This window comes from Gossypium raimondii, chromosome 9, assembly GCF_025698545.1.
Source record: "Gossypium raimondii isolate GPD5lz chromosome 9, ASM2569854v1, whole genome shotgun sequence".
NCBI classification, from domain to species: domain Eukaryota; kingdom Viridiplantae; phylum Streptophyta; class Magnoliopsida; order Malvales; family Malvaceae; genus Gossypium; species Gossypium raimondii.
In genome coordinates, this window is record NC_068573.1 from 22423507 (window position 1) to 22435208 (window position 11702).

Below are 11702 nucleotides of genomic sequence, written 5' to 3' on the forward strand. Positions count from 1 at the left end.
CACTTAGGTAATTTCATTTAATTAACTTAACTTGGTTTTATTAACTTTAATTTATTTATTATTTACTCTTGATAAGGTTTGGCACTCATGTCCACTAATTCTCAAATATGCATGGTACTAATTTAGACTTTTAGTTAAATTCTATTTAGGTCCCTAAACCTTTGACCAATTAAAAATTGATAGCTGTTGGACTTTTACAACTTAGTCCTTAGGTCTTAATTAACTATTAATTTGGAAAAAAGTTTGGACTAGTCTTTAATATGTTTTTGTAACACCTTTACTCGACTCTATCGACGAGTCCAGATAAAAAATGTCACATCAACTCCAAAATAAACTACAAACAAATTTTAGCTAAATTTTAAAATTAACATAACTAAATCGGACAAATATGCTTTCTTAATCATACATAACTTCGTTCACATATCATTAGAAAAACTTAACATGTTTAAATAACTTACTTATTAAACAAGCTTATAATTTCAAATTCTTAGATTAGAAATCTTAACAGGCCGACTTATGGAAAATTTACAATAATAGTTTTAATACTTTGAATTGAATTCTCTACTTGTAATTTAAAATACTACGGTTCATACTTAGTTATAAAAAGAAATTTCTTACCCTGAGACTCTACATCTATGACGCTCCACTATATGCATGCTACAGGTAAGAACTCTAGTTCGACAAAACTTAAATGAATTCTGGCTTGATCCTTCTTTAACTCCTTACAACAACCCATTTTACCTGGAAAACATAACAAAAACTAAGTAAGTTCAAATGAACTTAGTGCGTTTCAAAGTTATATATCATTTATGAATTATAAGTAAGAACTTCACAGGTTTGATCTCCTATTTGACAACGCTTGCACAAGTAGGGTTCACACAATCTTCCTAGCGTACTCCTATCCTTCCTTGTGTTGGCTCTTCTTGAGAATTCGTACAGTTTCTACATTGACACAATCCTCAATTTCTATTGATCGTGCTATAAGCTTAGCAATTGTTGTCATTATGGATTTACTTACGGCGGATTAATTCCAAAAAACTTATGCATAAAGATTCACACTTGGATAATTTCTCTTTTATGCAGATTTACACTTAAAGTCATTTATACGCGAACTCAAGCTTGGCGAATATATACTTGCAGACCTTACTTACGCACCTTATAATCAGAATCATAATCGCGGATTCATACATAAGGTTTCTTACTTGTGAACTTCATCTTAAATAATAGTTGCTGCCGAACTCTTGTAGGGGGATAGCCACTACAGACTCTCAATTTAAAGATGTCCTTGGCAGACTCCTACGTGAAGAAGATCCCTGCAATTTTGGCTTGATATAAATAGTTTATAAAAACTCTCGTAGCTTGAACATAAGAATAAGCCCATGCGGTCTCTTGCTTGGATAATAGTCTATGTTGACTCTTATGAAAAATAGCCTTTTTGAGCTCTTAACTTGAATCATGGATACAAGATCAGCAGACTACTATAACTTGAATAATAAGAATACATCCAGTGGACTACCAAACATATGGATTCATATTGAAAATTCATGGGTGCGAACTTATATATGGAGAACTCATACATGTGAATCCATAAAAGAATATTTACATATAGATGCAGACTGCTATTATACGCGGACTATTCCGTAGACTTTTATATGAAGGAATCCCACGTAAATATTTGTCATGAAACCCAAGGAACAAGTCTGACGGATTGTCATGCATACAGGTTTATAGAAGAAGATTCATAAATATGGCAGACTTTCATATGTGAAATTTGTCGCGAACTTCGTATGATGAATTCTTGCATATTCCTTTGATGAAGAACTTAAAGAATAAGTTCGATGGACTTTCATAACGTATATACGCCATGGCTATGGACTTGCTTATACACATGAGGCTTAAAGCCTTAGACTCCATAGAGTCTCTTACTTACATAGAACCTTTGTAGGGTTTTCATATACTTGTGCACATATATCTCCGTATAGAGTGCACAACGTGACATTTCTTCATCCTTTGTCCGCCAAAACATCCCTTCTTACTCTATATATCATTCATTATTTATGATAGACATATAACAATCATTCAATTGATCATTCTATTAATAACATAATATAGACCATACCAAATATATCATCTAGCGGATCATTTCAATGATAACTTCTTCAATAATTATTTTACCAATGAAAGTTTAAAAAAATAACAAATTGAAACATACAATCAGACATGCATCTGTAAATCATCACTTTGCTTACTTCAACCGTACAACAAACAACCCACAATAATTCAAGTCATCATCAGCAGAACATGAAGTCAAACATAACACAATAACACAATATTGATATATATAAAAAAACCATAAAAAAACTTGAGTTTAGAAACTTACCAACAAAATACCTGAAAGCTTAAACTGATTTCACTTGCTTAGCTTTTCGTTATCACTTGAGCCTCCTCATTCTCGGCTAGCTAAACATAACAAATATATCAAGATCAAAACTAAGACATTCATATGTAAGGAAACCATAATTCATTTATATGCAGAAAGGTTTTAAAAGTTAGCTGCAACCCTAAACATCTCAATACTAGCTTGAAAAATTAAACTAAAATATTCAATTTTCCTTCCCTTTTCTTCAATCAAAAGATACATTAAAGCTTAGAAAGATTACCAGTTTACTAAATCCTCAGTCACTTAAGCTGATACTTTATTTTCTCCTTCCATGCAGATTGCTTATTAGCTTTTCTTTCTTATAGAACAAAGTAGAGAAAAAGATGGAAGAAAGAAAAATGAATACCAAAAATGGAAGAATCCTCCCTTATATAATCTTCCACTATCGTTTCCCTTAATCCTAAGTCAGACAGTATTATTAATATCCTTAATCATAATGTTTTCCACTAAAAGAAAATTTATGGTTCTATTCTAATGAAACTAAACTTGGATTATAATTATTTACCAAACAGTCCGCGCAAGATTCTCATAATCATGCTAGAACCCGCTTAAATAGAAAATTTTTCTAAGTTAATACCCATAATTTCCATGGCACTTAACTTTTAACATTTCTAGGTGTAACATTTTTTTATATTATCCTTGTAAATATTCATATTAAATATTTACGGACCCAGTTTACGGAAATAAGGTTCCAAAACCGCATTTTTGATACCATTGAAAATCGGTTCGTTACGTGAACAGTTGACTAAATACTCTTAGCTTCACCTATCTCATTTTATTTACACTTTAAACTATACCAAGTTGATTAAATGTGTTTAATTGTGGGATAATTCAGTTAATATTCAAAGAAGATTATCAGAGGAACATATGGTAAGCCATGTTCTAAAAATGACCTCTTTTCTTTTGATTTTTTAAAGTTTATTTTTCTATCTTTTTCAACATAAATGCCATGAGATAATTGAGAGTTAATATAAGAATAAATAATCCTCCAAGAGCAATTCATTCAGATCTATTGAGCATCATTCTTCAGATAATTTGCTGATGAATCTCAATATAGTTACCCCTCCTGAGCAGGTTCAATATTCAACTTGGATATTTGAATATTGTCTAAGATCTTGTTTATCTAATTACTTTCTCGATCTTTATACCCTTGATCTGATTACTTCTTGTGATAAGCATTTTGTTTCTTTGGTTGCATTACATTTATCTTCATTTACATTCCATTTATATCTCTAATACTATCTTCTTCTTTTTTTACTATTTACCATAGTCCAACATGAGGATTTTGATTATTGGAGGTGCTGGTTTTATTGGCTCTCTCTTAGTTGACAAATTGATGGAAAATGAGAAAAATGAGGTTATTGTTTCAGGTTTTCTTAACATCGAAGCTTTCCTTTTCCATTACCATAAAGGTCTAATGAATGTCTGCTAACTATATTCCTTTTTATTTTTTGCAGATGTTACTGAGCCATTGTTGGTCGAGGTCGATCAGATTTACCACCTTGCACGCCTTACTTCTTCGATTTTCTAGAAACACAACCCCATGAAGGTGAGTGTTGGTGTTTTGGAATGATTTCTAAATTATTTTAATATATGAATGATACATTAAAATATTTTAATATATGTTTTTTTAACTGTACTAGAACTTAACTGCTTTGTATAAAATATTTTATTTTTGCTATTTATGAATTATATATTATCATGTATGTGTGAAGTTATATATGATTGGATTGTATTATACCAAAAAAATTACCAATTTTTCTTATTAATTTTGAAAATTTAGCGGCATTTGTTGAGGGAGCACCACGACAATATTGTTTTGTGCCGTTTTTTTATAGATAAAAGCCACAATAAGTTTTACATTCTACGGATTTTTTAAGGATAAATGCCACAGAAGGTGTTACTTTAAGAAATGTTTATGCATAGACCCCGCTAAATGTTATGTATCTATGGTGGCATTTATTAAAGAAATGTTGCTACTTTTCACAACATCATTTTTTGCGGCATTTTAGTTTCTACCACAATTTTTTTAGTGTTACAAATGCCGCAAATAGGTAAAAAAAAAAAAGGCACTGAAGACCTATTCTATCATAGTGACTCATTTTCAAGAGAGACCAACTTGCCTAATTTCAAATTTGATATGGATCTAAAAAATATTTATACCAACTTTTTAAATTTGCTTTATTTTTTGGAACTTGTTTGAGTTTTTATAATGTTTGAAAATTTTTAAAATGATTTTTTTGAAATTTTATTTTTAATTTTAAAAGGAATTAATTTACTCAATTTTGAAATTGGTAGGGACCTAAGGGATGCTTATATCATTTTTTTAATGTTTGATACTTGTTTATAGTTTTTGCTATGTTTTCAAAAATGATTTTTTTATTTTAAAAGTTTTTAGCATGTTTCATAATTTTTGGAATTTTTTAAAAATTTTAAAATTTTAAGTGAAATTATCTGTGATATGTTTTAATTTTTTGTACTTTTACAGAGTAAGGATGAAATTGATAAAATTGTAAAGTAGAGGGTTAAAAAATTTTCTACCCTTTTGACATTTGCCCTTCAACTGACTAACGATAAATTTGGATGGTGTCACCAATTGGATAAAAATTATTAAATTGTTACAAATACATAGATTCAATGGCTTAAAATTGAAATACAAGGATTATATTTTAAATTTTCCAAAAGTACAGAGACTATTTACTAATTCAAACGGTTCTCTTTTTATTATGGTTTTAAGATTAGTTGAAATAGTTCCCACCCACATTCAAAAAATATTCTTTTTTCTTATGAAAAGGATTTTAAAATATATATTATTGCATTACTTGGATTTTTTATGTACAATTTGTTTAAAGAAATTTCATATTGACTGTTTCATTTAAGTGTTCATATTTAAAATATAAAACAAATTCATTTATTTTCATATTAGGTAAAAATAATTGTTTGACCATGGACCGAGTGCATACTATTTAATGATTAAGTTTTTTTTTTAAATATAAATAATTTTTTTGGTGAATTATAGTAGGGTAAAGTCTTAACACCAACACAACTAGTGTGGCTTGAGTGGCAATGAACACCTTAACCATCAGGCCAACACATGGGGTTCTTTAAATTATAAATATTGATACAAACTATTTTCACTCTTTTAAATGATAAATCAAGCCACTAGGTTGAGAAAAAAATATGGACAAAGAAAAATAAAAAAAAAATTGAAATTCAATCCGACCTATAAATAAATTTGTAAAAGTGTCGTGAAAGCTCTTGTACTAGAAGTCAGATTACATTTTGTCCTCTCTACTAAAAAAATAAGCAAAGTAGTCTCCATACATTAGATTAAAGAAAAATTCATCCAATTATACTTTTAAAAATTGGTGTGGTTGACGAAATAACTAGACAGTACTAACATGTGACATACCACTTGTACGTCATGGTGTCTAGGTATCCATTTTTAATCGCATAGATGGATAAAATTTTCAATAAAAGGACCAATTTATTTTCTTTATGACTAGTTTACCCTTTTACTTAATAGAAGGAAATAAATGCTGCTATTTTGAGGGAATAAATTTATAGAAAGGTAAGATGGGGGTAGTCTTGTGAGGGAAACATGGAGTTAGTGTTTCTTTCTAGAAACAAAAGTGAAGGGGAAAAAGAAGGGTTGTGGTTAGGATTGACATTTGGGGGTTTGAAGACAAATGAGATGAAAAGAAGGAAAAGGTCTAAACAAAAAATGGTTCAACCTTAGATACAGTCGTGTGGGTTGGTGACCCTTTTAACCACTCTTAATTATCTTTTTCCCTGCATTGGTCTATTCACCCCATTAAATTAAATTAAATTTTATGTGCAGCCATGGTAGTGTCCATTGTCAAATATTCTATGTCATCCCCCCTATTCTTACCAAAAAAATAACTTCTTTTTCTCACTATAAATCAACAGCTCATTCACATACATAATTAAATGTGTATTTGATTATTAATAATGACTTTTCATTATCAAGGTATTTAATATTGATTTGATGGATAAGTCTACGTTTACAACTTTCAGAAACTATGTAGATAGTAGACAATATCGCCCTTTCTATTCACACACACACACTACAGCAATTCCCAGCAAAATTAGAAGATGGGGTTTAATGCTGGAATCTCATCATTGTATAATATCAATATATGTTAGATTTATTACAAAAATAAAAATAACATCACCTTCGTAAAAATCTAACTTGATTTGTCTACGAGAAGGTATTATAATGATTTCATAATTGAGTTAATGCTCGATTGACCTGTTATACTAACTCAATAAAATACTGATTAAAATAAATATAAATATATGAATAAGATGCGTTATGCACAAGGTTAAATACCCATGATCTTTTTTTCTTTCCAATTGTCTAGAACATAAACCCTAATTAGGAACTTATAAGGTGTTAATTATTTTGATATATTAGTTACTTCTATCCATAACTTCTCTTCAACCCTTAAATCAAAAGTAAAATGCGATTAAACACATTTGAACTCATGTCTTCTTGTTGCTAGAATAACAAAGATATCAATTAAATTAATATTCACTCACCACCTATAGGATATTAATTAATCTATCATCTGCAAATTACGTAATATTTATATATAAATTGATTGGAAACAATTAATTAATCTGAAAGCCCAAATCAATTGAGAAAGAGATGGGTGATCAATTGTTGATGATTATAAAGTTAGGGATATGTTCCCATTGGAACCAGGATTTGGGTGGGTAGAAATGGGTGAAGGTGGTTGGGCAAGAATATGATACAACAAACAAAATCAGTCTAAAATCTCTAACCCTAGAGTGTATCAAAGACTCAACCTCCCTCTTACACAAAACAATCCCTCCATTAGTCAATGCTACAATTGCTTGGCTTTTTCAGTAATAATTTGAAAAGCTTAGTGACAAATCAGTAAATCCACCATCTAGTTATTCACTCACTGTACAGTAGTATTGTTTGTTGTAAATTTCAAAACCAAGTATTTTTCTTGCATCATGTTTTGTCAAAGTGTTAGATGTAATTTTCATAATATAAAGAATAAATAAAAGGTTAGTCATGGCTGCTTCTTCTTCAAGAGGGAAGTTATAGAACATAAAGTACACGCTACCCCCATTTCATATCTCCTTTCATTTGATGTTTATAAGGCCTTCTTATAGCGTCATCTTTACTTTGGGAACTTGGTTTTGGGTTTTTTGCATATAGACCTCTGGTTTTATCGAAGGAGAAAAACAAATGGAGAATCTTCCTCCAGGGTTCAGATTCCATCCCACAGATGAAGAACTCATCACTTACTATCTTTCCCACAAGGTCTCTGATATCACCTTCACTTCCAAAGCTATTGTCGATGTTGATCTCAATAAATGTGAACCTTGGGATCTACCAGGTAATATAGCTTTTGAATCATTTCTTTCTAAATTCTAACCAGATTTTTCTACTCTTCATGCTTGCTTTAACTTGACAGTAGTAATAATCATAAGAAGCTATTGTTAATTTTCTTGTTTAACGTCCAAATAGTTATAAGTTTTCAATCAAACAAGTTTTCTTCTTTTTTTTTCTCCTCCTTCTGGGGTAATTTGACATTTTTTGTTTGGAATAACATACTAATTATGCAGATAAGTCTTGGAAGGAAAATAAAACTATGATTAGTAAATTAATTAAATCTATTAAGGTTATGTAGGCCAATTATGAGTATAAAACATTTTGCTTCTCTATAATAATGCAGCCAAGGCATCGATGGGGGAGAAAGAATGGTACTTCTTCAGCTTGAGAGACCGAAAATACCCAACTGGGCTTCGAACGAACCGAGCTACTGAAGCAGGGTATTGGAAAACAACAGGCAAAGACAAGGAAATCTTCCGTGCAGGTGGCGTTCTCGTTGGGATGAAGAAAACCCTAGTTTTCTACAAGGGAAGAGCCCCCAAGGGTGAGAAAAGTAACTGGGTCATGCATGAGTATAGGCTTGAAAACAAACACCCTTTCAAAGCCTCAAAGGTATGTATAACTTGATTTATTGAAGGCATTTCTAATGATATAATAATCTACTTTGTTTTTAATCCTTGAATAATTTGTACAGGAGGAATGGGTGGTGTGTAGGGTATTCCAAAAGAGTGCAGCAGTGAAGAAACCGCAGCCAAGTTCATCCTCACAACCCTCGCTTGGATCTCCATGTGATGCAAATTCAATTGTGAATGAGTTTGGAGACGTTGAGCTACCAAACTTGAACATCAATGCCAACCCATCGTGTGGGTTCAACGACATTGCAACACCTAGTTACAGTAATACTGTTAACCATGGCCATATGAACGCCATGAACTTAAACCTGGATTTCGGAGCAGCTAGCCTTCCATCGTCGCTTTCATGGCCTTCTAGCATTTTAAGCCCTAATCTTTCCATGAATTCCTTTCTCTTTAAGGCGTTGCAGCTTAGGAATTATCAACCAAGAGATGTTTCAGGTATGGATTATTCGATTCTATCGTCGACACAAGGGATTAATATTCCTCCATTTGGAACAGATCTAGCTTCTAATTTCCAAGGCGCGGTGGCTTCTTCTTCTAAGGTCGTAGTTCCTATGCCTCAACAACAACAACAACAACAGGAGCAACCATTCAATATGGACTCCCTGTGGTGAAAATTATAATCTAAAGTGTGAAAAAACTAACACATTTACACTTGTTTTCCGTCTCAAAATCTCAATATTCTATGTGACATGAAAGGGTTGATTAAGATGAAAACAATCTCAATGCTGTAATGTGCATGCAGTTACCGAGTATCGATCTTAATTACTATGTTTATGTACGTAGGTAAATGTGGGGGAAAGAAATACCCTAGTGATCTCCTGTTCTATATGTTATCTTTTCTAGAAGTAGAATGCTCCTCATAGCTAGGTTGCTAGCATACCTTTTCCATCGGAAAGTACTGATCAATGTCCTGTCCATAAATTCCAATTTCTATAATAAGAAATCTTGCTCTCTTTCGGCCTAGCAACTTAATGTTACATTATTTCATGCTCTCTCTCTCTACATATATATATATATATATATCATTGATGGCACCTGTTGCGTAGTGGTCAGTATCACCATCACACAAATGGGCATTGTCTGCTTAGGTTGCCCACTTTTAAAACAGCTTAGGTTCTTCATGGTTTAATCACTTGCTAGATCAAATCGTATCAGAGAGTTGCGTAAGGATCTTCTATGTTGATAAAGGCCTTAGGTTCAAAACAAGGAAAAGTTACACCTTAGCTTTCTTTAAAACAGGTGACAAAATCTCTAGGATTACTTATGGCATCCAAACAGGATAACACTGATTTATGTGATGACGTCAGGCAGTAGGTTGAATTAATATATAATATGTAATGTTATAAAATTTGTGAAAAATTATAAAAACCTTTTAGCAAATTTTGTGCGTGCTGAAACTTTTGTTCTTAATGTCTTACTACTAAATTTCTGTAATCATCCAGTTTTATGATGTACTTGACTTTCTTTTTTTTTTTTTCATAGAAAAGCTTCATATAAGGTGAATACAATATTCAACAACCAAACAAAAAAAACTATTCTCCCCTTTGCTCATATTCGGGGGGTAAAAGATCTTAGATTAGGAAGAATATTACCAAACCGTTATCTCCATCGAATATTATTCATTGTGTTGAGGCAAGTTTTAAAAGCAATGACATGAGCAGTTATAAGTGCTCTTGGCACTGCTCAAGTGTCAAAACTTGCCTTATTTGTGTGCATGTTTTATTGAAGTATTATGGTGATTTGTTTGCATTTTTTGAGAATTTTGTGCATCCAATTCTGTGATTATAATTGGAGAAGAAGTTGAATCAAGCACAATTACTTTCAAAGAATTCTAATGTGATCTACTTACTTTATATACCATGTTACGCATTCCAAGAATATATGGGTTAACTTTGTAAATATATATCAAAATCTTTTGTATCCTTATATGAAGGGTAATTGATATGATGATTACTTAATGAAGTTGGATTCTAGCTCCATATATGAAGTCTTGTTGAAAGAGATTGTTGAGGTAATTATGTGAGTAGTGCCTACTACACTTGGCACTGTGCAAGTCATATAACTTACCTTATTTAGAATTGACAAATCCTTTGAACCCAAAGAGTTGGACCATGACTTAGATGATATTATGAACATGTGCTTATCCAATCGATCTTATGAAGCAACAATGGACCAAATTGAATTACGCAATCGGATTCCTTGATTAAGGAGATTATTGAGGATAACTTGGAAACATATCGTGGATCCATGACTTACCCTCGAGTTCGTGAAGATATTATCATTGCTAATTGTGTTGAGGATAACTTGGAAACATATGTGCGATAGGACTTAAATCACTGTTAGCATGATGTTAGCATGAGGTTAAGAGATAGTAGATTATTTCTTTGGGAAATGGCTCACAAACATAGAGAAATTGAACTACATAAACAATTACATTGTGTTCATCTTTGTTCTTTCGCAATGGCAAAAGTAATGGGCACTGCTTGTAGTATTGTTCCCCTGTTCTTGCAAGTTTCAACCGGTTGTTTCATAAGGTCTCCAATAATTTATGCCTTCATGTTGGAGATGACTGAATTTATGCTATGGCCTCCAAGAGGGTGAGAAAATGTCTAACTTTGGCTATTACGCCAATGGTAAATGGCCTTGGAATGTTACACTTAAAACCATCAATGATGTGAACCTAAAAGTCATAAATAAAGCATCCATACATGGATCCATTATAAATAGTTTCATCTGGAAACTGAGAAATTATGAAGCCCTATGTTACGTTATTCATTTATAATATTGCGGCGACCATACATTGGAAAGGCCTATGGACGTTGTTCCGGTATCATGGAGATGTTATTGATGCATTCATTTCAGCTAAGAAGAGTAAGAGTGGAAGAAAGTTTGGATTCCTGAGGTTTAACAAAATAGTGGGTGCACAAAAGGCTATCAACAGGTTAAACCGTTTTGTGATTTTAGGGAACATGATATCGGTATATTTGGCAAGATTAAAAGGAAGGAAAGTTTGGAGAAAAGTATCAATTACAGGGGATTCAAACAGAATATGGAAAATCATAAATAAATTATGGTAAATGGGAAGAAAAATATGGATATTGGATTCATTATGGGAGAAACATCTAGTAAAAGTAGGTATGATCTGAGTTTAAAAGAAGTTATGGATGGTAAGGGGAAAATCAAATTAAACTAATCAAGGGACATGTGGACGATGAACAACTATGGAAACTTT

General features: G+C 31.9%; 1 protein-coding gene across 1 annotated transcript; it reads left to right on the top strand.

Annotated features, from left to right (window-relative positions):
• The first annotated feature begins 7569 nt into the window (after positions 1-7569).
• LOC105797862 (NAC domain-containing protein 100) lies at positions 7570-9433 on the top strand. The gene is made up of 3 exons (XM_012627759.2): positions 7570-7836; positions 8176-8444; positions 8527-9433. The coding sequence occupies exons 1-3, from the start codon at positions 7686-7688 to the stop codon at positions 9079-9081; spliced, it is 975 nt and encodes a 324-aa protein (XP_012483213.1). The 5' UTR covers positions 7570-7685; the 3' UTR covers positions 9082-9433.
• The last annotated feature ends 2269 nt before the right edge of the window (positions 9434-11702 follow it).

Coding starts and splice junctions, on each gene's coding strand:
- LOC105797862 (XM_012627759.2), top strand. CDS start 7,686: ATGGAGAATCTTCCTCCAGGGTTCAGATTCCATCCCACAGATGAAGAA. Junction 7,837..8,175: donor TGAACCTTGGGATCTACCAG/GTAATATAGCTT, acceptor ATAATAATGCAG/CCAAGGCATCGATGGGGGAG. Junction 8,445..8,526: donor ACCCTTTCAAAGCCTCAAAG/GTATGTATAACT, acceptor TAATTTGTACAG/GAGGAATGGGTGGTGTGTAG.